Source organism: Lepidochelys olivacea, assembly GCF_965140295.1.
Source record: "Lepidochelys olivacea isolate rLepOli2 genome assembly, chromosome: 2".
NCBI classification, from domain to species: Eukaryota; Metazoa; Chordata; order Testudines; family Cheloniidae; genus Lepidochelys; species Lepidochelys olivacea.
In genome coordinates this window covers 2,899,443-2,924,141 of record NC_140412.1, presented here as the reverse complement: position 1 = coordinate 2,924,141, position 24,699 = coordinate 2,899,443, and the positions used below count along the sequence as shown (strand labels likewise).

At 59.1% G+C, this 24,699-nt stretch overlaps 1 protein-coding gene and 1 long non-coding RNA gene across 2 annotated transcripts in view; one reads left to right on the top strand and one right to left on the bottom strand.

The window, feature by feature from the left end:
- Positions 1 to 222: 222 nt before the first annotated feature.
- Positions 223 to 6,468, bottom strand: LOC311515212. The gene is made up of 2 exons (XR_014710083.1): positions 6,308 to 6,468; positions 223 to 3,639 (listed from the first exon to the last, which is right to left on the bottom strand). It is a non-coding gene; the product is annotated as an uncharacterized lncRNA (long non-coding RNA).
- Positions 6,469 to 6,528: 60 nt separating this feature from the next.
- Positions 6,529 to 24,699, top strand: part of CPSF1 (cleavage and polyadenylation specific factor 1) — a 36,131-nt gene continuing 17,960 nt past the window's right edge. The window contains exons 1-13 of the mRNA XM_084618108.1: positions 6,529 to 6,654; positions 10,586 to 10,755; positions 14,634 to 14,661; positions 15,068 to 15,201; positions 15,700 to 15,780; positions 16,828 to 16,979; positions 17,912 to 18,058; positions 18,759 to 18,898; positions 20,006 to 20,116; positions 21,521 to 21,614; positions 22,675 to 22,762; positions 23,517 to 23,642; positions 24,309 to 24,360. Coding sequence (XP_084474234.1) covers positions 10,612 to 10,755; positions 14,634 to 14,661; positions 15,068 to 15,201; positions 15,700 to 15,780; positions 16,828 to 16,979; positions 17,912 to 18,058; positions 18,759 to 18,898; positions 20,006 to 20,116; positions 21,521 to 21,614; positions 22,675 to 22,762; positions 23,517 to 23,642; positions 24,309 to 24,360 — 1,297 coding nt within the window. The 5' untranslated portion in view covers positions 6,529 to 6,654; positions 10,586 to 10,611. The remainder of the gene's footprint in view (positions 6,655 to 10,585; positions 10,756 to 14,633; positions 14,662 to 15,067; positions 15,202 to 15,699; positions 15,781 to 16,827; positions 16,980 to 17,911; positions 18,059 to 18,758; positions 18,899 to 20,005; positions 20,117 to 21,520; positions 21,615 to 22,674; positions 22,763 to 23,516; positions 23,643 to 24,308; positions 24,361 to 24,699) is intronic.

Below are 24,699 nucleotides of genomic sequence, written 5' to 3'. Positions count from 1 at the left end.
CACCCCCACCCGCTGGTCCCAGGCTAAGCCCCTATGCCTGCCCCGCACCTACTGCCCCCTGGTCCCGGGCTCAGCCCCTGTGCCTGCCCCACTAGTGGTTTCCCCAGGAATTGAAATGGGGGTGTGTGTGTTCAAATTTACAGGGGGTGTGTGTCAGGGCTGATGAAGGGTGAGACTATGAGGGTGAAGGTGGGCTGTAATGCACCATAGTAAAAACTGAAAAATGTTTCATGACCCTTTTATTAGATTCAACTCATGTTTTAAAATCACACAAATTAAAGCTTTTGACACGGTCTCCCACAGTATTCTTGTCAGCAAGTTAAAGAAGTACGGGCTGGATGAATGCACCATAAGGTGGGTAGAAAGTTGGCTAGATTGTCAGGCTCAACGGGTAGTGATCAATGGCTCCATGTCTAGTTGGCAGCCGGTGTCAAGTGGAGTGCCTTAGGGGTCGGTCTTGGGGCCGGTTTTGTTCAATATCTTCATAAATGATCTGGAGGATGGTGTGGATTGCACTCTCAGCAAATTTGCGGATGATACTAAACTGGGAGGAGTGGTAGATACGCTGGAGGGCAGGGATAGGATACAGAAGGACCTAGACAAATTGGAGGATTGGGCCAAAAGAAATCTGATGAGGTTCAATAAGGATAAGTGCAGGGTCCTGCACTTAGGACGGAAGAACCCAATGCAGCGCTACAGATTAGGGACCGAATGGCTAGGCAGCAGTTCTGTGGAAAAGGACCTAGGGGTGACAGTGGACGAGAAGCTGGATATGAGTCAGCAGTGTGCCCTTGTTGCCAAGAAGGCCAATGGCATTTTGGGATGTATAAGTAGGGGCATAGTGAGCAGATCGAGGGACGTGATCGTCCCCCTCTATTCGACATTGGTGAGGCCTCATCTGGAGTACTGTGTCCAGTTTTGGGCCCCACACTACAAGAAGGATGTGGATAAATTGGAGAGAGTCCAGCGAAGGGCAACAAAAATGATTAGGGGTCTGGAACACATGAGTTATGAGGAGAGTCTGAGGGAACTGGGATTGTTTAGTCTGCGGAAGAGAAGAATGAGGGGGGATTTGATAGCTGCTTTCAACTACCTGAGAGGTGGTTCCAGAGAGGATGATTCTAGACTATTCTCAGTGGTAGAAGAGGACAGGACAAGGAGTAATGGTCTCAAGTTGCAGTGGGGGAGGTTTAGGTTGGATATTAGGAAAAACGTTTTCACTAGGAGGGTGGTGAAACACTGGAATGCGTTGCCTAGGGAGGTGGTGGAATCTCCTTCCTTAGAAGTTTTTAAGGTCAGGCTTGACAAAGCCCTGGCTGGGATGATTTCATTGGGGATTGGTCCTTCTTTGAGCAGGGGGTTGGACTAGATGACCTCATGAGGTCCCTTCCAACCCTGATATTCTATGATTCTATGAAAGTTGGCTACTCAAGCATTCTATGAAGCACTACGTCTACATCCTTCTTGGTTTCTTGTTATAATTTTGCACAACTCTGTTAATGAACTTCTTGAATGCCATGCGTTCATCTTTGGTGGCTTCTCATGGGCCCGGTACTTCCATTTCTTCAATTGATACGCTCACTAGTTCATTCACAGGATCAGGCAGAAGTCGACTTCTTTCAGAACACAAAATTCTAGTCAATGATGAAAAAGAACGCTCAGCTGTAGCTGTTGTGACTGGGAGTAGCAAGAGATGAATTCCTACTTCCTTCATCCCAGGAAACAGAGCACAAAGATCGGGTCGAGCCACTAGTGATGATAAAAAAGAAGTTGAAGTCAAATCTTCATTCATTCGTCGTATGATATTCCACTCTGTGTTCGAATTCTCTATTTTGTCCTGAGCACATGGCAGCCCCATGGCTGGTCGTGCCTCACTCCACTCCGCTGTCGGTGTTTTATAGGACAGGGATCTGTAAAAGCTGCGTAGATGGTGAGTAGAATCTAGAAGTTGCTGCTGTAGATTTTTAAGAATCAAGGCTGTGTACTTTTTCAGTTGTCTTAACAAACACTTCTTGTCTTCTTCACTTAAGGATTCAGTACAAATGCCTTCATTAGTCAACTTCTGGACTGAAGTCTTTGCTTCTTCCAGTACTTTTTCAATGGATAGCTCTCTGATTGATCCAAATGTAGCCTCTCTTGCTGGACAAAGATCTACTACTGTTGTAGCAGATGCCTGGATGGCATTGTTTAATGATCCAAGTGGTTTCAACAGTAGACTTAAGAGAGAGAATGGCAATAGTCTTCTCTGAATGTAGTATCAAAAGTAATCCACCAGCCTCACTACTTAGATCCATCCCACGTTAGTAGATACTTTCCAAAGCCAGTAATAATGGCTGGAGTAATTTTAAGACAACAGCCAAGGATCGCTCATGAGAAAGCCAGCGGGTTTTCCCAGGTTGGACTAATTTGAACTTCAGTCCCAGTGTATCTTCTATATTTTCCAAGATATTCAGTCTTTTTGGACTCTTGCTGAAAAAAGAATACAATGAAGACATTAAATTTATAGCTTTTTTAATGTCTTTTGAAGATTTTGCAGCTCGTACTTGTGCTAGTTGGAGTAGATGGCCTCTGCCGTGCGTATAGGAGCGAACAGGGTTACACTTTTCTCTGAGCAAAGCTTGTACTCCACCATGTCTTCCAGAGAAGTTTGCAGCTCCATCAAATGCACAAGCAGCCATCTGTCTGGGGTCCAACTGACAAGCATTTAACTCTCCTAAGATGTGGGTTGTCACAGATGCAGCCGATGTGTCTTCTATAACTTGAACATGTAGAAATGCATCTACTGGCCTACCCCTGACATCAAGATAACACACACAATGACTTAATACTTTATGCCCATTTGCACCGGTTCATTCATCAGCCATGTATGCAAATTTTTTGAATGTGGTGAGAGCTCTTCACTTTTTCAGCTGCTGAGTCTTTCACTGTTGCACCGCATGCTCCTAGCCAGTCAGTGGAGTTTCTTGCAGAAAGACAGTGAGCATTTGCTGGTCTTTTTCGGAACCAGTGTTCAACTCCAGGATGAACAAGTGACAATGCACTTCACATTGGCCTCCAGTTTGTAGTGTGTGGTGTCTCTTGCTTAAATAGAAAGTAGGATGCCACAGCCATGTTTGTTCGCATAAACTGTGTTGTGTCTCCAGCATTCTTATCAGCCTCATTAAGTATGTCTAAAATTGGCTTTGAAAAGGGGCTTATAAGGCTTTCTGCATGTTGATGCACTCCAGAGGCCTGGTGTTTTGCAGCCTTTTCACGTACTTTGTCAACATTGGCTTTGCTGATCGGTCTGACAAACCCAGCTCCTCCACTTTTACCAATTGTAGCATTGGGAAGCTTTCCTTCTTCATAAGCTTTTTTGCAAGAGGTGCACCAGTAGCCATCTTTTGTAACTTCAATAAATGGGAACACTTTGACCGACAAACATTGGGAACTGCCTTTAGGTCTTGGAGACACGGTTTCTTCAGTAGGTAGCTATATTTGTGCTTTGGGCTGGTCGGATGTAGATCCACCACTTGAACCTTCAGATGACATGTTGATATATTCTTGGTTTTTGACGTGTTCTTCACCTTGGTTAGTTTTTGAGGCCTTTGAGTGGAAAACCTGTTGTATTGTTTTTTGTCTTTTCATTTTCACTTTGACCTGAAACATATAAAAGAGATATGAATAAACTAAATGTTTTGTTAGGATAATGCAAATTTAACATCATGATAATGCAAGTTACACCAAAACACATAACAGGTCTAGATTTCTAAAAAAATATAAATTAAAAAAAATGTATTTAATTTAAATTGACTTTTGAAAAGTAAGCCATCATGGGATAAGAGGGAAGGTCCTCTCATGGATCAGTAACTGGTTAAAAGATGGCAAACAAAGGGTAGGAATAAATTATCAGTTTTCAGAATGGAGAAAGATAAATAGAGGTGTCCCTGAGGGGTCGGTACTGGGACCATTACTGTTCAACATATTCATAAATGATCTGGAAAAAGGCGTAAACAGTGAGGGGGCAAAATCTGCAGATGATACAAAACTATTCAAGATAGTTAAGTCCCAGGCAGACTGTGAAGAGCTACAAAGGGATCTCACAAAACTGGGTGACTGGGCAACAAAATGGCAGATGAAATTCAGTGTTGATAAATGCAAAGTAATGCACATTGGAAAACAATCTCAACTATACATACAAAATGATGGAGTCTGAATTAGCTGTTACCACTCAAGAAAAAGATCTTGGAGTCATTGTGGATGGTTCTCTGACAACATCCACTCAGTGTGCAGCGGCAGTCAAAAAAAGCAAACAGAATGTTGGGAATCATTAGGAAAGGGATAGATAATAAGACAGAAAATATCATATTGCCTCTCTATAAATCCATGGTACATGCACACCTTGAATACTGTGTGCAGATCTGGTCACCCCATCCCAAAAAAAGATATATTGGAATTGGAAAAGGTACAGAGATGGGCAACTAAAATGATTAGGGGTATTAAACAGGAGGAGAGATTAAAATGACTGGGAATGTTCAGCTTAGAAAAGAGATGACTAAGGGGGGAAATATGATAGAGGTCTATAAAATCTTGACTGGTGTGAAGAAAGCGAATAAGGAAATGTTATTTAATCCTTCATATAACACAAGAACTAGCAGTCACCCAATGAAATTAATAGGCAGCAGATTTTAAAAAAAACAAAAGGAAGTACTTCTTCACACAACATAAAATCAACCCGTGGAACTCTTTGCCAGGGGATGCTGTGAAGACCAAAACTATAACAGGATTAAAAAAAGAACTAGATAAATTTCTGGAGACTAGGTCCATCAGTGGCTATTAGCCAGGATGGGGAGGGATGCAACACCATGCTCTGAGTGTCCCTAGCCTGTTTGCCAGAAGCTGGGAATGGGCAACAGGGGATGGATCATTTGATGGTTACCTGTTCTGTTCATTCCCTCTGAAGCACCTGGTCTTGACCACTGTCAGAAGACAGGGTACTGGGCTAGATGGACCATTGGTCTGACCCAGTATGACCATTCTTATGTAAAAAATAATTATAATAATAAAAATGTTTAGTACAGAAACTCCCCAACATAATGACCTCTCAAGATAGCAACGAGGTGAGATAACAACCTTGGCAAATAATGCATTTTAAAAATCTTGGCCTACTAGGAAACATGTCTACAAGTTTCCATTCCCAGTCACAAATCTAGCATTCTGGAGCAAAGTCACTAAAATATAGTCCAACAAACAAATGTTTATTTAGCGTGCCCCTCGCTTTTCCCTCCACCACACCCCACTCATCAGTGTTGTCCTTGGTCAGTGGAGACTCAGAGTTCAGAGGTGCTTTCACGTGAGTTCACCTCCCAGGTGGGGGGCAAGAAGCCCCTTGCTCGTTCCTCCAGCTGCTCCCTGCTCGCTCTGACCACTGCTGTTCGTTCTGCCACCGTTTATGCCACCGCTCTGTTGCCAATAGCCATCTGCTGCCACCAGCCCCTGTGCCTGCCCCATGCCCCCTGCCCCTGGGCTCAGCCCCGGTGCCTGCCCTGCTCCCCCAGTCCCAACCCCCGTACCTGCCCCCTGGTCCCAGCCTCTGTTCCTGTCCCACGCCCCCCTGTCCCAGCCCCTGTACCTGGCCCCCGCCCCCTGCCCCTGGGCTCAGCCCCTGGGCCTGCCCTGCGCCCGCCTGCCCCTGGGCTCAGCCCCTGGGCCTGCCCTGCGCCCCCCTGCCCCTGGGCTCAGCCCCTGGGCCTGCCCCCTGCCCCTGGGCTCAGCCTCTGTGCCTGCCCCACGCCCCCCTGTCCCAGCCCCTGTACCTGCCCCCTGGTCCCAGCCCCTGGGCCTGCCCCCTGCCCCTGGGCTCAGCCCCTGGGCCTGCCCTGCGCCCGCCTGCCCCTGGGCTCAGCCCCTGCCCCTGGGCTCAGCCCCTGGGCCTGCCCCGCGCCCCCCTGCCCCTGGGCTCAGCCCCTGGGCCTGCCCCGCGCCCCCCTGCCCCTGGGCTCAGCCCCTGGGCCTGCCCCCCGCCCCTGGGCTCAGCCTCTGTGCCTGCCCCACGCCCCCCTGTCCCAGCCCCTGTACCTGCCCCCTGGTCCCAGCCCCTGGGCCTGCCCCGCGCCCCCCTGCCCCTGGGCTCAGCCCCTGGGCCTGCCCCGCTCCCCCAGTCCCAACCCTCGTACCTGCCCCCTGGTCCCAGCCTCTGTGCCTGCCCCACGCCCCCCTGTCCCAGCCCCTGTACCTGCCCCATGCCCCCTGGGCCTGCCCCACGCCCCCCCTGCCCCTGGTCCCAGCCTCTGTGCCTGCCCCGCGCCCCCAGTCCCAGCCCCCGTACCTGCCCCCTGGTCCCAGCCCCTGGGCCTGCCCCCGGCTCCGTCACGGCGCGCGGCCAGCGCTCGTAGAGCCGGGCAGGGAACCCAGGCGTCCGGGCGCAGAGGGGCGGGACGCCCCTGGGGACCCGGGTTCGAACCCCCGCAGGCGGGAGAGGGGCGGCGCAGGCGCAATCCACCCCCTCCCCGCGAGAGGGCGGGGCTGGCCCTGGCTCTATGGTCCCGACTAGGCCCGCCCCCTCGCGGCCACTCTAGCTCTGACGTCGCTGCGCTCTATGGTGGCCTCAGGCCGGCGCGGGACCCGGCGCTTCCGGCGGCGGCTGCATGAGGAGACTCCGGGGGGGGCGGGCAGGTGAGGGGCGGGGGGGCCTGGGTCGAGCCGGGGAGCGCAGGCGGGGCTCCCTGAGGGGGGGCGGTCTGTGGGGTGAGGGGGTGATCCCGGGGGGATGGGGGGGTAGCTGTGTGTGGAGGGGTCCCTGGAGGGGTGGTCTGTGGGGTGAGGGGGTGATCCCGGGGGGGGGTGGGGGGTAGCTGTGTGTGGAGGGGTCCCTGGAGGGGTGGTCTGTGGGGTGAGGGGGTGATCCCGGGGGGGGTGGGGGGTAGCTGTGTGTGGAGGGGTCCCTGGAGGGGTGGTCTGTGGGGTGAGGGGGTGATCCCGGGGGGGCGTGGGGGGGTGATCCCAGGGGGGCGTGGGGGGGTAGCCGTGTGTGGAGGGGTCCCTGGAGGGGTGGTCTGTGGGGTGAGGGGGTGATCCCGGGGGCGTGGGGGGGTAGCTGTGTGTGGAGGGGTCCCTGGAGGGGTGGTCTGTGGGGTGAGGGGGTGATCCCGGGGGCGTGGGGGGGTAGCTGTGTGTGGAGGGGTCCCTGGAGGGGTGGTCTGTGGGGTGATCCCGGGGGGGTGGGGGGGTAGCTGTGTGTGGAGGGGTCCCTGGAGGGGTGGTCTGTGGGGTGAGGGGGTGATCCCGGGGGCGTGGGGGGGTAGCTGTGTGTGGAGGGGTCCCTGGAGGGGTGGTCTGTGGGGTGAGGGGGTGATCCCGGGGGCGTGGGGGGGTAGCTGTGTGTGGAGGGGTCCCTGGAGGGGTGGTCTGTGGGGTGATCCCGGGGGGGTGGGGGGGTAGCTGTGTGTGGAGGGGTCCCTGGAGGGGTGGTCTGTGGGGTGAGGGGGTGATCCCGGGGGGGTGGGGGGGTAGCTGTGTGTGGAGGGGTCCCTGGAGGGGTGGTCTGTGGGGTGAGGGGGTGATCCCGGGGGGGCGTGGGGGGGTAGCTGTGTGTGGAGGGGTCCCTGGAGGGGTGGTCTGTGGGGTGAGGGGGTGATCCCGGGGGGGGGTGGGGGGTAGCTGTGTGTGGAGGGGTCCCTGGAGGGGTGGTCTGTGGGGTGAGGGGGTGATCCCGGGGGGGTGTGGGGGGTAGCTGTGTGTGGAGGGGTCCCTGGAGGGGTGGTCTGTGGGGTGAGGGGGTGATCCCAGGGGGGTGTGGGGGGTAGCTGTGTGTGGAGGGGTCCCTGGAGGGGTGGTCTGTGGGGTGAGGGGGTGATCCCGGGGGGGTGAGGGGGTAGCTGTGTGTGGAGGAGTCCCTGGGGGGGTGGTCTGTGGGGTGAGGGGGTGATCCCGGGGGGGGCGTGAGGGGGTGATCCCGGGGGGGGCGTGAGGGGGTGATCCCAGGGGGGCGTGGGGGGGTAGCTGTGTGTGGAGGGGTCCCTGGAGGGGTGGTCTGTGGGGTGAGGGGGTGATCCCGGGGGGGCGTGGGGGGGTAGCTGTGTGTGGAGGGGTCCCTGGAGGGGTGGTCTGTGGGGTGAGGGGGTGATCCCGGGGGGGTGAGGGGGTAGCTGTGTGTGGAGGGGTCCCTGGAGGGGTGGTCTGTGGGGTGAGGGGGTGATCCCAGGGGGGCGTGGGGGGGTAGCCGTGTGTGGAGGGGTCCCTGGAGGGGTGGTCTGTGGGGTGAGGGGGTGATCCCGGGGGCGTGGGGGGGTAGCTGTGTGTGGAGGGGTCCCTGGAGGGGTGGTCTGTGGGGTGAGGGGGTGATCCCGGGGGGGTGGGGGGGGTAGCTGTGTGTGGAGGGGTCCCTGGAGGGGTGGTCTGTGGGGTGAGGGGGTGATCCCGGGGGCGTGGGGGGGTAGCTGTGTGTGGAGGGGTCCCTGGAGGGGTGGTCTGTGGGGTGAGGGGGTGGTCCCGGGGGGGTGGGGGGGGTAGCTGTGTGTGGAGGGGTCCCTGGAGGGGTGGTCTGTGGGGTGAGGGGGTGATCCCGGGGGGCGTGGGGGGGTAGCTGTGTGTGGAGGGGTCCCTGGAGGGGTGGTCTGTGGGGTGATCCCGGGGGGGTGGGGGGGTAGCTGTGTGGAGGGGTCCCTGGAGGGGTGGTCTGTGGGGTGAGGGGGGATCCCGGGGGGGTGGGGGGGGTAGCTGTGTGTGGAGGGGTCCCTGGAGGGGTGGTCTGTGGGGTGAGGGGGTGATCCCGGGGGGGGGCGTGGGGGGTAGCTGTGTGTGGAGGGGTCCCTGGAGGGGTGGTCTGTGGGGTGAGGGGGTGATCCCAGGGCGGGGTGAGGGGGTAGCTGTGTGTGGAGGGGTCCCTGGAGGGGTGGTCTGTGGGGTGAGGGGGTGATCCCGGGGGGGCGTGGGGGGGTAGCTGTGTGTGGAGGGGTCCCTGGAGGGGTGGTCTGTGGGGTGAGGGGGTGATCCCGGGGGGGGGTGGGGGGTAGCTGTGTGTGGAGGGGTCCCTGGAGGGGTGGTCTGTGGGGTGAGGGGGTGATCCCGGGGGGGCGTGGGGGGTAGCTGTGTGTGGAGGAGTCCCTGGAGGGGTGGTCTGTGGGGTGAGGGGGTGATCCCAGGGGGGTGTGGGGGGTAGCTGTGTGTGGAGGGGTCCCTGGAGGGGTGGTCTGTGGGGTGAGGGGGTGATCCCGGGGGGGTGTGGGGGGTAGCTGTGTGTGGAGGGGTCCCTGGAGGGGTGGTCTGTGGGGTGAGGGGGTGATCCCAGGGGGGTGTGGGGGGTAGCTGTGTGTGGAGGGGTCCCTGGAGGGGTGGTCTGTGGGGTGAGGGGGTGATCCCGGGGGGGTGAGGGGGTAGCTGTGTGTGGAGGAGTCCCTGGGGGGGTGGTCTGTGGGGTGAGGGGGTGATCCCAGGGGGGCGTGGGGGGGTAGCTGTGTGTGGAGGGGTCCCTGGAGGGGTGGTCTGTGGGGTGAGGGGGTGATCCCAGGGGGGCGTGGGGGGGTAGCTGTGTGTGGAGGGGTCCCTGGAGGGGTGGTCTGTGGGGTGAGGGGGTGATCCCAGGGGGGCGTGGGGGGGTAGCTGTGTGTGGAGGGGTCCCTGGAGGGGTGGTCTGTGGGGTGAGGGGGTGATCCCGGGGGGGGGTGTGGGGGGTAGCTGTGTGTGGAGGAGTCCCTGGAGGGGTGGTCTGTGGGGTGAGGGGGTGATCCCAGGGGGGCGTGGGGGGGTAGCTGTGTGTGGAGGGGTCCCTGGAGGGGTGGTCTGTGGGGTGAGGGGGTGATCCCGGGGGGGTGTGGGGGGTAGCTGTTTGTGGAGGGGTCCCTGGGGGGGTGGTCTGTGGGGTGAGGGGGTGATCCCGGGGGGGCGTGGGGGGGTAGCTGTGTGTGGAGGGGTCCCTGGGGGGTGGTCTGTAGGGTGAGGGGGTGCTCTGTGTCCCTCCAGGGGGAAGTGGGGTGCTGCCCCCCAGATGACAGGGCACCCTTGCTATATTGTTCACATCCAGAGCCGATGGGGGGAGAGGTGGTTGCAGACTGGCATAGCCGCCCCTCACCCCCAGCCTGTGTCCTGGGCCCCAGGGAAGGTTTAATGCTGAGCCATGAACATGTGGGACTGTGCCCTGGGGAATGGTCCTTCCCGCCCTGCAGCCTGGGGGTTAACAGCCCCCCTCGTTCTGCCCCAGCATCAGGCTCTGATTGGTGCCGGGAGATTCCTTGGCTAAGGTGGTGTGGAGGTTTCCATTTGAAACAGGTCTCAAATCTTGCTTGGGAAATTTGGCTGCCATAATGTCTTTAGCCCAAGAGCCAGTGACTCCCCCAGAGGAGCAGGGTGAAGATGTTCCCTGGGGGAAATGTTTACCTCACGATTGGCAGGAGGCTCAGGCTGCCAAGGCAGGGCCTGTTCTTATGGCCAAGGATCTGGTGTGCGCAGGGGAGGAGGATTGGTCTCTGGGCTGTCACCCTTTTGCAGCGCTAGGCTCTCTCACCATCTCGCAGGGCCTGGGACAGCAGTAGTCTCTCTGGCAACCCTAGGGTTATCGGTGGTTCTCACAGCCGATTTGTCTTTCTCTTTCCTTTGTGTCCCTGGGCAGGTTGGTGGCCTTGACATTCCCCGGGGATGTATGCGGTGTACAGACAAGCCCACCCCCCTACGGGGGTGGAGTTCTCCATGTACTGCAACTTCTTCTCCAACGCGGAGCGCAACCTCGTAGTGGCAGGAACATCTCAGCTCTATGTGTACAGGCTCAACCATGACTCAGAGGTACCTTGTCCTCTCGCCAAACCATCCAGCAATCCCACCCAGCCCTCTGTGTCTTTCTGTGCTGCAGCTGTTTCTACAGATCCTATCTATGTGCATCTACGGGTTGCCTGTGATATCAGGGACAGGACTCAGTGACTCAGGAGGTCCCTTACAGTCCTGTGTTCCTAACTCAAATCCAATTTGTGTTTTAATCAAATTAAAGCATTATATTTTTTGACCCCTGGGACCTCAGAACTAATTCTTCTCTGAGTGGAGGTGCATAACCATAAAAGCTTTGGATACCTTCCAGGAAATTTCATTCATAAATCACAAAGGAGAGAGAAAATCTGGAACTGTGTTTGTAAATTATTATTATTATTATTATTGTTTATTACTTGTATTTCCATAGTGCCTAGGAGCCTTAGTCATGGACCAGGACCCCCCTATGCTAGGGGCTGTACAAACAACAAAAATGCAGGTCCTATCTCAGTAAGCTTCCTAAGTATAAGACAAGATACAACAGATGGATACAGACAGAGGGGAGAGTACAAAGAAGCACTGAGACAGCATTGTTGAGCATGATAGGCTGTGGTCTCAGCCCACCAGCAGCCTAACTGTTAAGATTTTTGTAGGCCTCATGGCAAAGGAGAACTTTGAGGAGGGTTTTGAAGGAGAGTGATGAGGTAGTTTTGTGGATGTTTACAGCGAGTGCTTCCCAAGCATAAGGGACAGCAGGGCAGAAAGCACGAAGGAGCTTGTTTGAAAATTACTCCTGAGGGAATTCTGCACCAAAAAAATAAAAATTCTGTGCACCATATTTTAAAATTCTGCAAAATTCTGCATATTTTATTTGACAATAAATGTGGAGGCTCCGGCATGGCAGTGGGGAACACAGGCTGCTGGCTGCACTGAGGTGGGAGATTACCCTGCAGTCTCCCCTCCCCCTGACACAGATTTGGCCGTGGGGCTGTACCTGACCCTGCTGTAGCTCAAGGGCCAGGCCTGTCCCAGAAACACCCTGGGGCCCTGCCCCTCCTACTGCTGAGGGCATTCTGTGCCAAAAATATAAAAATTCTGCACACAATATTTTAAAATTCTGCAAATTATATTTGTCAAATAAATGTGGAGCACTGCATTGGAGAGCACAGGCCTCTGGCTCTACAGAGGTGGGAGATCACTGTGCAGCTCATCCCCGGGACATGGACTCGGCAGTGAGGCTGCACCCAATCCTGACACAGCGCAAGGACCAGGCCTGCCCCAGAATCACTCCAGGGCCATGTCCCTCTGTGCCAAGTGCACCAGGTGTGGGCAGGCAGACTCAGCAAGGCAGGACCCAAGTGTGGAGGGGTTTAGTATGTGTGGGGGATCGAGCTGTGGGTTGAGAGGGTTCTGTGTGGGGCAATCTGGATGTGGGTAGCTCAGCGGGGGACGCAGGTGTAAGGGGATCTGGATGCACAGGGGCTTGTTGGTGGGGGCGTTCTGAGTGCAACAGTAATGGGACTCTGCAGGGGTGTCCAGGTGAAGGTGGTTGGGGCTCAGCGGGGGGGTGTCTGGGTGTGGGGGGAATAGAGCTTGGCAGGAGGTATGGGTGTGTGTGTGTGGGGGGGGGGGGGGGCTCAGTGGAGGGTCCAGGTGCAGCTGGTTGGGGCTTGGTGGGGTGGGGATCTGGGTGTGGATTGCTCGTCAGGGTGGTCCAGATGCAGGGGGTGTGGGGCTCATTGAGGATGGGGGTTTTCTGAGTGCGGGAGTCTGAAGCTCAGTGGGAGGGACTGGGTATGAGGGGGTCTGGATGCACAGCAGATGGGGGAGCAGCTCCCTGTACAGGGATCCCAGCTCCTGCAGCTGAGGAGCGATGGGTGCAGGAAGTGTGTGTGTGGGGGAGAGTTTGCAGAGCTTCCTTCAGCCAGGGGAGAAATCTGGGGGTGGGTGTCTGACCCAGCCCCAGATGCTCTGCAGGGGAAAAGGAAGTTCCATCCTCCCCAGCCTAGCCGAGACTAGCAACTAAGCCTGGTGCAGGGTAGAGCCACAAGCCGGGTCTTCCTGAGTCCTGCCTCACAGTGATTTACCTCTCTGCTGGTTGCCCTGGGCCCCCGAAACATAGTGCTGGGGAGGGTCGCATGACCACTCTTGTGGGTTCCCTTTGCTTCCCCGTCTGAAAGTCATTTTTCTGCAGGGAAGCAAAGAAATCTGCAGGGGACATAAATTCTGCACGTGCGCAGTGGCACAGAATTCCCACAGGAGAATCCTCCAGACTAGGTGCACCAAGATAGCAAACAAGAGGGACTGAGTCTCACATGCACACCCCGTCCTGGCCCCCGATCCAGGTGTGGGGCAAGCAGGCTCAGCCCAGCAGCTTCCAAGTGTAGAGAGGCTTAGTGTGGGGGGATCCAGGTGTGGGGTGAGAGGATTCTGTGTGGGGCACTCTGGGTGCGAGTGGCTTGGTGGGAGATCTGGATGCACAGGGCCTCCTTGGGGAGTTCCAGGTGAAGGGGGAATAGGACTTTGCATGGGGATCCAGGTGAAGGTGGGAGGGGGGGGTCTGGGTGTGGGGGACTCAGTGGGGGATGGTCTGGGTGCAGGAGTAGGGAACCACATGCAGAGGGGAGGGGCTCGGCATGGGTCTGGTTGTAGATGGGGTGGGGTTGGAGGGGCGTGGTTGGGTTGCAGGGAGTGTGGCTCAGTGGGGGGTGCTCTGGGTGCAGGGGGGCTCCAGATGCAGGGGGTGAGGTTCAGTGGGGTGGGTGTTCGGGCATGGGGAGCTTCGTGGGGAGGGGGTTCTAGATGTGGGCAGGGTGAGGCTCGGCAGGGGTTCTGGGTATGGGGGTTCTGGATACGTAGGGCTTGGACAGATCGGGGAGCAGCTCCCTGTACAGTGACCCCTCCCCTGCGGCTGAGGAGCAATGTGGGGGGGAGGTGCAGAGCTTCCTGCAGCTGGGGGAGGTTTCTGGGAGTGGGTTGGCCCCGGCTGCTCCTTGCAGGGGAAGAGAAAGTCCCGTCTCCCCAGCCCAGCTGGGACTAGCACCTGAGCCTGGTGCAGGGCAAGAGCCACTGACCAGAGCATCCCTAGCCCCACAATGATTATCTCTCTGCTGGCTGCTCCGGGCGCCCGAAACAACGCACCCATGCTGCTGGGGAGGGACGCGTGACCGCTCTTGCGGCTTCCCTTTGTTTCCCCCCATTTTTCTGCGGGGAAGCGAAGCAATCTGTGTGGGGCATGAATTCTGCACATGCGCAGTGGTGCAGAATTCTCCCCAGCAGGAAGAGAGAGCTCTGGCCCGTTCAACGTGACAGGCTAGGGTATGGGTGGAGCAAGGCCAGAGAGATGGAGATTGTGGTAATCAAGATACAAGCTGATGAGAGCTTGCACAAGTGATTTAGCTGTGTGGATGGATAGGAAAGGGTGGATCTTAGAGAGAATCTGTGGGACGTAGACATAGACTAGATGGAGAACCCAGAGAGGTGCTTGTGCTCGGCTTAGCTCGGTTAGCCTGGGTTACTAGAGTGCTTAGCACTTACGTCTCTTCTTATTTTCAGAGGGGTTTAGGTGCATGTGCCTGGGGGCTGGGCCTTGTGGGTCAGGCTTGAGAGGCATGGGCAGAGCCTGGGGGTATGGGGGGAAGCCCAGGAATAACAGGGGGATCTGCAGGCCAAGATTGAGGGGCAGCGGCAGAGCTGTGGAGGAGGGGGAACTTCTACATCCGTTGCCTGCTCTGGAGCTGCCCCTCTGAGTAAGACCAGACCCCCTCGGCCTCAGGAGCACTCATGTCATTCTGGCATTGAACTGAGAGATGCCTTGGCCAGTTGCCCCAGAGGAGGGCAGTAGCTGCCTCGGCTGGGCTCGCTGGATCCAGGCTGTCTGATTGCAGCTACTCTGATGAAGTTCTTTCTCTTTCTTCCAGCCCTCCACTAAAGGAGACAGGAACACAGGTACGTGGGACTGGGGCATGCCGGGGTGGGCCAGTCTGGGCTCTGCTGCAGCTCCTGGGATCGCCCCAGGGTGGGGTTGGAATGTGGGGGATGAGAGCAGGGAGGGATGGAACCCCAGGACAGCCTCCGTTTCCTGTTGAGGTCACGAGCTGGCAGAGAGGCCATGGCCCAGCGAGGTGGTCACACTGGGACTGGAAGGAGGGCTCATGGGTGGAATGAGAGGGGGCAGTATGGAGTGACTATCTGGGGGTGACATCTGTGAGGCCAGTGACTCCTCTCTGCAGGGAGGGGGTGGAAGTGGGCCAGGTGGAGCCCTGCAGAGCGTGCCGGGCCTGCCCTGACCCAGGGGCAGGGCCCAGCCCCAGAGCCTCGGCTTCTCACTCCTCTGTCTTGCTGGCCCATGCAGAGGGCAAAGGTCACAAGGAGAAGTTAGAGCTGGTGGCCTCCTTCTCCTTCTTCGGCAATGTCATGTCCATGGCCAGTGTGCAGCTGGCGGGAGCCAAGAGGGACGCTCTGCTGCTCAGCTTCAAGGATGCCAAGGTAACTTCCCGGGGCGGGCAGGCTCCTACAATGGATCAGCAGCTACATCCATCCCCCCAGCCCAGCGGGGGAAGGGGTTAGATCCAGCCCCAGTTCAGAGGCCTGGGACTGGAGTAGCTGAGGGGGCTGCAGGCCTGGGATGAGGGGCAGAGAGGTGGGGAGTAGCTTGGCGTGCTTTAGAACAGAGCTGGGTAGTGTCTCGGGTGCTGTTCTTTAGTCTGTCCGTACCTAGGCAGTGCCTCGGGGGGTGATGTGCCATGGGGGCCCATCTTTCAGCCAGAGCATGAAACCAAGGGGCAGGCTGAACTCAGCTGGCCCTGTCCTACGCCCTGTGCAGGAGAGCCGTGGCACTTCTCCTGGGAGGTGGCTGCATTTCAGGCCTGGGCGAAGTGCTCCCTGCAGGCCTTTGAAGTCCATGGAGATGCTGTATACGTGGATGGTGCCCACCTGAACCGAGGGGTGCCATCTCGTTAACCACTTTCTCTTCCTTCTCTGTAGCTGTCAGTGGTAGAATACGACCCTGGCACCCATGACCTGAAGACCCTCTCCCTCCATTACTTTGAGGAGCCTGAGCTAAAGGTAGGTCCTTGTGTGCCGGCTGTGGGGGTCAGCACCTTCCTGTTCCCGCTGCAGCACGGAGGCAGCTTTGGGGGCTGTTCGGTGGCAACCACTAGCCCTGTGGCGTCGTGCCCACTCAGTGCTGTGAGCTCTGTGCTCATAGATATTTAGGTCAGAAGGGACCATTATGATCATCTAGTCTGACCTCCTGCACAATGCAGGCCACAGAATTTCACCCACCACTCCTAAAAAAGACCTCACACCTATATCTGTGCTATTGAAGTCCTCAAATTGTAGTTTGAAGACCTCAAGGAGCAGAGAATCCTCCAGCAAGTGCTCCTTCCTATCCCGACAGCCCTGCCCTCCGCTCCTGAGGGATGGGTGTGAAATATGGCCAGGAAAGGACCCAGCCCAGGTGTTTGGGCAGGTGTCCGATCCACGGGGCTGGCTGTTCTCCTCAGGCTGCTGTGTGTCAGGAAGAGGTGGAACCCTGGTCTCGGTGCTGGGGGTCTGTGAAAGGAGGAGGCTGAGCTGTGCTGAGGATATTGGGGAGAGCGCCTCCAGGCCTAACCTCAGAGGAGATGTGGGTGATGGCCCAGCTCCTGGAGATGGGGCAGGCCCCCTTTCCCAGCACGGCTCTGCCATAATGGCCACCAATGATTCAGTCTGAATCTGAGCCACCGGTGCGGACTGAGACTTTCTGCTGTGCATTCAAATGGAGACAGCCTGCGTTCCCCAGGCTGAGACCACTGCTTGGGTATCCCAGAGCTAGAGGGGGAGTGACTCCCACGTGCCCTATCCCGTCCCCTCTCTCCCCCCTCGGAGGAGAGAGATCCATGGGTCCCAGCGAGCATCAGAGCAGACCTGTGCTGTCTGGCTGGGTTCCCTGAATGAGACCCGCCATTCAAGGTGGCTGTGGGGGTTGGTGAAGCTCATGTGGTGGTGGGGGGGTGCCAGCCCCCCAGCTCCCTGTGAGGCTCTATCGTGGGCTGCCCTGGGTTGGCGTGTTTGCTCCTGGGCCCTGGCAAGGCTGGTGTGACTCATTCTCTGCGCTGTCTGTGCTCCCAGGATGGCTTTGTGCAGAACGTTCACATCCCCAAGGTGCGGGTGGACCCGGATGGGCGCTGCGCAGTCATGCTGATCTACGGCACGCGCCTGGTGGTGCTGCCTTTCCGGAGAGAGACACTGACGGATGAGCACGAGGGGGTCATGGGAGAGGGGTAAGGTCCCAGAGCTAGCCCTGGCAGGACTCCCCTCTGCACTGGTGGGCACAGGGTGAGAGCCTATGAACTGCCCGGGCTAGGACATGCCCCTTATCCTATTCCAAAGCTGGCAGCGTTCCTAGCTCCCTGCTGGCTCACGGGATCCCGTCATTCTGCTCACCACCTGGCTTCCCTGCACTTGAGCTCTGTGATTGCGGCGAGGCCTCGCAACAGCCCGGCTCCCAGCTTTCCCCCACAAGATGCCTCGGGGTGGACTCCGGCACTTTGTGAAGTTGGCCACTGGAGTCACGTTTTCGGGGGTGGAAAAGGCAAGAGGGCGATGGGATCTGAAAGCCCCGGATCTCCCTCTGGAGGGAGGAGGGGCTGCACTTTGGCTGGGCCATTCCCAGTGCTGGCTGGGCTGGGAAATGTACCAGAACGGGTGCGAGAATAGGCAGGGAACCCTGTGGCTGGGGTGGGGACGGGATGCTGCTGCATGAACGGAGCCAGCCATCTCCTGCAAGGTGCATGTGCCCAGCACTGGATATGCCCAGGGTGGCCACATTGGCAGTGTGCTGGGGATCCAGTGCACGTGTAAAGAGCCGATTACCTGCGGGCTGCAGACATCAGGGTGCAATGTTCTATCTGGAGCGGTGCTGCCATGCCTCTCTGGTCAAGGAGCTGAGACCTGTATTCCCCACGGGCCTCGCTGCACCGCAGAGAGGACGGCAGCCGATAGGGCTCTGGTCACGCTCCAGCCACCAGGTCGCAGGCCCCATCCGAGGGAGTGTGGCCAAGCATGGGGTGCCAAGGGGCCCACCTGGGAGCTGCCTGGAGGCTGTGGGGAAGGTGCCGTGGGGGTGGCTGGGCTGGAGCGGGGAGGCCTGCTAGGCTCGGCCTCCCAGACTCTGTGTGATGGTGTTTTCCCTCCTCTCCCCGCCCAATTGCAGCCAGAAATCGAGTTTCCTGCCCAGCTATATCATTGACGTGCGGGAGCTGGACGAGAAGCTGCTTAACATCATCGACATGCAGTTCCTGTATGGCTACTATGAGCCCACCCTGCTCATCCTGTTCGAGCCCAATCAGACCTGGCCGGGGTGCGTCCCTCCTGCGTCCCTCCTCCCCCCTGGGTTGCTGCCAGCTTGGAGTCCCGGCCAGCCCACTGTGGGCACTGAGCGGGACCGACCCCATGCAAGGCTGGGCCTGCTAGGTGCTGAATGGAGGTGCTGGAGGGCGACTTGGCAGGTCTGCTCTGGTCTGAGTTGGTGCTGGGGGGCGCTGTGCTGTGTCCCTGTGGTGGGGGTAATGATTTCTGTTTGCAGGGGGCTCTGGGCTGCCAGGGGCGGCTGATGCAGCCCCTGCTGAGCTGGAGTGCAGATCAATCCCAGTGAGTGCCGTGGCACGACTCGCTGCCCAGCATGGACCCGCAGCACTGGGAGGAGGGGCTCACTGGTGCAGTGTGGAGGGGCTGGGGTGGTGGCACCAAACCTTGTGGGACCCAGCAGGGGAGACGGGTTCGCAGAGGTGAGTTGAGCAGCAGCAGAGACGGACGTAGTCACTGGGGAAACGGAGGACGTGGGGGCTGGTGGGGAGCACGTGACCAATGATAGTGAAGCACAGGGCAGCCAGCTTTCTGGGGGAGACCCCACCCCACCATTCTCCCCTTCCACCCACTTCCCGTGGCATCTCTCCCCGCTCGCTTCTCACGCTGCTACGGCTTGTCTTGCTCCGGGCTCCCTGAGCAGGCCTGGGGGCGGAGTGTATGCGAGCTGCCGTCTCTCCTTCCCCTCGGTGCAGGCGGGTGGCTGTGCGCCAGGACACATGCAGCATCGTGGCCATCTCTCTGAACATCATGCAGAAGGTCCATCCGGTCATCTGGTCCCTCAGCAACCTGCCCTTCGACTGCACGCAGGCCCTGGCTGTGCCCAAGCCAATAGGTGAGACGAGCGTCTGCTTCCCAGGTGTGGGGTGCGACCTGGTGGCTAGAGCATGACTCTAGCACGACTCCTGGGCTCTGTCCCCGCTCCGCTGCTGACCCTTTGAGGCCTTGGCCAAATTGCTCAGCCTCTTCGAGACCCTGGAACACGAGTCCAGTGGTTGCCTATCCCCCGGGGCTCGGGCGGCAGTGCGGGGCTTTGCATGTGGCTCATCGGGTGGCCGGTAAGTGCAGGATCATAGCATTATTACCGCCTCCCTGGTTTGGCCAGCCCAGTGTCTGGCTAATGCAGGGCACTGGCTAATGCTCGCCACCCGTACGGACAGAATGGCACCTGCTGTGCGGGGCACTCTCTCCCCTGGAGCACGATATGGGGGGGGCTGAGGGTGGAGCTAAAGGAGCCCCATTTCCTCCCAGACTCCTCTCTGACCATCTGCTGTCCCTGGAGCTCAGACATGAGCCTGCATCACCAGCCCCGCCAGTTCCCCCCTGGGTTGGTGCAGAGAGACCCCTCGGTTCTGAGAGGAAGGGGTCAGACCCAGCCCGTTCCCCAGGAACTGGTGCCGTGAGTTCTGCAAATCCTTCCTCACCCAGCCCCAGGGGAAGGGTTTAAAGCAGGGCAAGGATCCCGGGTTGATCTAATTTACCCAGCGCAGGAACCCACCCCAGTTTGGCTTGGGGGTGCCTCGTGCTGGGTCCTATAAGCAAGAGCTCCAGGGCTGTCCTCTGCGCAGTGTCCTTCCCTGCCGCCAGCCCTGGACCTGCATGGGTCCTGGGGGAGCTGATCCGCTCATGCCGGGGAACGTGAGCCCAAGTCCCGACAAATCTTCCCTGAAGAATGGGCTGAACTGCAGGTCTAGTGAGGGGCACTCTGGTCCGGGATCCGGAGCCCTTCGCCTTCAGCTCACTGTGCCCAGGCTGGCCCGGAGAGCTGCGTGGGGCCGTGTGTGCAATGAGTCCATGGGTCTCACGCCAGCTGCCCACCCCACAAACTGCCCTCCAGTCAGCACTCATGTGTGGATAGCATGGAGGAGCTCTGTCCCCAGGGCAGTCCCTGCTCTGCCCTGGTGTCCTCTGACACTTACAGCTGCGCTCGTCCTCTCTCTAGGAGGCGTGGTGATCTTCGCGGTTAACTCCCTGCTGTATCTGAACCAGAGCGTCCCGCCGTACGGCGTGTCTCTCAACTGCCTGACCACCGGGACCACGGTGTTCCCCCTGCGTAAGCTGGCGTGCCTGTCCTTCTCTTCGCGGCTCTCTGTCCTGGGCCTGGCTCCGTGTGGGATGGGCCACTGGAGAGGCAGTTCTGTGGGCAGAGCTTAGGGGGCTGATGGGCACCAAGGTGGGGAGATAGGCTGGGCGATCTTGGCCTGAGTGGGAGATGCCAGCTGCCGAAGCGATGGCAGTGATGCTGTTGAGGGCTTGTTACTGACTCTGGCCCAGTTGGGAGCTGGGGTCTGAGCAATCCGATGGCCGCGGCGCGTGTAGCCCAGAGAACGACTGTCCCGGACACTTTGGGTGTGGGGAGTTTGCTGCTGACAGCCCATGAGGGGGCCTAGCTGTGGCGGGTAGAGGGGTGTGGTGCCCGCTTGGGCTGCTGTCGCTCAGTGATGCATGTGAGATGAGCCAGGGGCTCCCGCCAGCTGGCTCCTGCATTGTCATCAGACAGGCCAGCCCTGAATGGCGACTCCACTGCCAGTTCTCCTGTGGCCTGTCCGGGTCCGGTTCGAGGCCTGTGGGCAGTGGGTGGGGGAAGACGTCCTGAGCTCTCCACTCTGAGACCTTTCTCCAGTGCTGAATTCCCGCCTGCTCTGGACAGCCGGATGCCGCACCCACCTGCCCGACAGTCAGGTCCCTGCAGAGTGCTGCTTTCCCCAGAGTGTGTGCACCAGGCTCGCCCTGGCCCTGCGGGGGAGCAGAGGGCCGCGCTGGGAAAGGGCCGCGCTGGGAAAGGGCCGCGCTGGGAAAGGGCCGCGCTGGGAAAGGGCCGCGCTGGGAAAGGGCCGCGCTGGGAAAGGGCCGCGCTGGGAAAGGGCCGCGGAGACAGTAAAAGTGACCTGCCATCGGTCCAGCAGCTGTCAGGCTAGAGACGACAGCTCTCGTTGTGGGGCTGGGGGTGTGAACCTCCCCTCAGGACTTGGGGTCTGCTCCAACTGGAGGACCTGGTGCCAGCTGCGGATGTGCTTTGTGGGGGGTCGTTAGTCTGCAAGGGACCGGTGGGTTAGGGTGGCCCTGCTCACCCGGGGAGACTGCAGCAGTGCCCGTGGGTCTCTAACATGCCCATCGGTGCGCTCCTTTGCCCTCCGATAGACCACTGGCATCAGTGTGTGCCACGGCAGAGCTATGCCCCCTGCATTTGTGGTGCAAGGAGGTGTGGAGGGGGCAGCATTCAGAGCAGGGGGCCGCAGCATAGGTGCAGCCTATAGGCCTGATGCAATGCAGCGCATAGAGCGATGCATGCTGGGACATGTAGTCTGTGTGGGCCGTGCTTGCCAGTTAGCTGTCCCGGTTCCTTTCCCCCAGCTCAGGCACAGCCCTGGGGGTCGTGGTGGCGTGGCCGGCCGAGCTGGGCCATGGGGCTGCGTCATGTCCTGGACTGCCACTGAGCAGGGCCCTCTCTCTGCAGGCATTCAGGACGGAGTGAAGGTAACGCTGGACTGTGCACAGGCGGCGTTCATCTCCTACGACAAGATGGTGATCTCGCTGAAAGGAGGGGAGATGTAAGACCTCAGCGGTGGCCCCCGGGAGCTTGGCCCGGCTCACCTGACCTTGCCTTTGGTAGCTGGGTCTGTCCCAGGGAGCTGGGAGCTTTGAGCTGCTGCTGTTCCCTCTCGCTCCTAGTTGGCGGGTGGTGGGGAGGTCACGGATTCTAAATAGCCAGGGTTTGAAAGGAGCCGGTCCCCCCAGCAGCTGCAGGTTCGTAGGAGCTGTTGTGGGGGTACTGGGGTCTAGGGCTAGAGTGGAAGACTGGGAGGCAGGACTCCTGGGTCTGTTCATTTCTCCTCAGCGGCCCGGGGCAAGTCCCTGCCCTGCATGTGCGTGAGGCAGGGATGGTGGCACTGGCTCGTTGCGTCGGAGGTGCTTCTGGGTGGTGAATCATAGAATCATAGAATATCAGGGTTGGAAGGGACCTCAGGAGGTCATCTAGTCCAACCCCCTGCTCAAAAGCAGGACCCATACCCAATTAAATCATCCTGTGCACAGTGCGGCCAGCCCCGAGAGGAAAGGGATGGGCGAAGGGCCACAGGGTGGGCTCCACACACGCTGCTTGGCGTGCCCTCTGGAGACCCCCGGGGGGCAAGAGAGAACACTAGTGGCTAGGAGAATGGCCAGCAGGTGCCTGCGGTTTTGGGGAGCTCTTGGTTTGACTCTGACTCACTTTCCTGCCAGTCTCCACGGAGTCCCCCGACCCCAGTGTTAGAAATTCACCCGTGCAGAGCTTTAAGCCCTGGTGCTCTTGCTGTGATTTCGCCAGCATGGTCCGTGCCCATGCAGGGGTTCCCCCTCCCCCGTCCATTGCTCCCGTGTGCTTCCCCTGCCACGCAGAGCGCAAGCTCTGATCTGCTGTGGAGCTTGGCCCCTGGGTGCCGCCCTCGCGGTGCGGTGCGCAAGAGCTTGCCCTGGCCCCTCCCCAGGCTCCTGAGCTGTGCCCGGCTCCGCAGCGGGGGCTGATTGCGGAGCCTGTTTCAGCAGCTCGTCAGAGCTTCCAGCTGGCCCACAGCAGCCCTGCGGGACCCGGGACAAGCTTCTGGCCTCACCGCTCTCCCTGTCTCTCCTTAGCTACGTCCTGACCCTCATCACAGACGGGATGAGAAGCGTCCGCTCCTTCCATTTCGACAAGGCAGCAGCCAGCGTCCTCACCACCTGTGTAAGCCGCTGGGCTGAGGAGGGGTGTCCTGGGGGGCCTGTCACGGGGGTGCTAGTAATTGCCTGGGGACTCTCCTGGACCTGGCTAGGTGGGATACCCAGCTCTTGCCTTGTGCTAGGCTAGTGCCTTTCTCTTTGCCAGGGTAACTGGGCTACAGAGACCTCAGCGGGCAGATGGGGAACATGGGGTAGGTGCCATGCTTCCCAGGGTTCCCCGTCGTGTGCCTGGGGATGAACTGGTGGCCCAATGTGGGGGAGCAGGTGTGGGCGGGACACTGGTGCCAAGAGCGATGCCGACTCCGCACGAGGCTGGTCAGCAGGGCTGAGCCCGAATGGGCAGTCAGAGGGGCTGCTGTGGGGCCCTTATGCACTAGCAGGTGGCTGCTAGGCTTCCAGGCCAGGCCTGGGGGGATCAGTCACTGACCGTGTCAGCATTCCTGCGAGTGACCCATGTGCTCTGGGGGCTCAGAGGAGCTCATGGCCCCAGGCCTGGTTTCACTGCCCTCTGCAGGGCACGTCTACACAGCCAGTGCCAGCGAGCTGCCGAGCCTGGCTCCACAGACTCCGGCTTGTGCTGCCGCTCTAAAAAGAGCTGTGTAGGCTTGACAGCAACATCTACGCGGCTCTGGGAGTGCCAGTGCGGACCGGGCCCGGGGGTGGGCTGGTGCGGGCCATGTGGCCCGGCCCTTTGTGTCTGAGTCCCAGAGCGGTGCAGGGGTGGATCTGTTGAGCGTCCATTTCCCTGCTCCCCTCAGATGATCACAATGGAGCCGGGTTACCTGTTCCTGGGCTCGCGGCTCGGTAACTCTCTCCTCCTCAAGTACACGGAGAAGCTGCAGGAGCCCCCCATGAACGTCGTCAAGGACCCGGCCGACAAGCAGGTCAGGGCAGCCCAGGGCCTGTGGGTGCTTCCTCCTCCATGTGCTCTTTGCCCCACCCTGCCCCTCCTGGGCTTCTGCTGTGGCCCAAGCCAGCCTGGCTACATTCCCTACATCGCTGCTGCGCCGTCCTTCGGGGGATTGGCCCAGCGGCTGCTACGGGTCAGCGTGGCGAGGGGCTACAGGGCATGGCTCTGTGACCTAGTAGCCGTTAGCCCCACGTCCGTGTGGTGTCCCGCTGGACAGCTGAGGAACTGGAGGTGATGAAAGCTCCAGAAGAGGTGCCAGGCTCAGCCCTGTCCCAGACCATGGACAGCCCAGCGGGCAGCCGGGCAGGCAAACCCGGGCAGCCGGGCAGGCAAACCCCACCTGCCCACCTTTTCTCTGCCCAGGTGTCTGTCTCCGGCTGGTCCCTGGCCTCTCTGGAGGCTGCCAGTGTAGGGTCTGGCTTGTACCCATGTGCTGTGGCTTTCCTTAGAGCAGGCCTGAGAGCCCCCAGCTCCTCCCCCTGAGTGGCTATTGCCGTGGGTCACTGCTGGCCTGGCCATCAGCACCAAACAGCAAACAGCCCCATCCTTCCTCCCATTTGCAGGGTGATTGGAAGGGTTGGAGTTCCCTAGCTCGGGGCCAGAGGTGGGGAGTCACTGCTGGCTTCTCTGTTCCCCACAGGAGGAGCCCCCTGTCAAGAAGAAGCGATCGGAGTCGTCCGGGAACTGGGCTGGTAGGTGGGTGCCTCCTCGGGGTCGGGGGGCGAAGGGGTCCGACTGAGCCAGTCTCTGCATCCCAGGATTGGCTGGGGGTGCCTGGCAGCGGCTGCCCAGCCCTAGGGCCGGACCCCCATGCACCGCAGTGCAGGGGAGCTGGGGGTACAGTGTATGTGGGGGACACATGAGGCTGGTGTGGCTCAGGGTGGGGGAGCTGGGGCACACAGTGGGGTGCAGGAGGCTGGCGTGGCTTGGGGCAGGAGTACAGGGGGGCACAGCGTTGCCCCCAGCTCTGACCCAGGCTCTGGCTCGCTGTTGTGTTGCGGTGGGAGAGGGAGGCTGGCATGGCTCGGGGC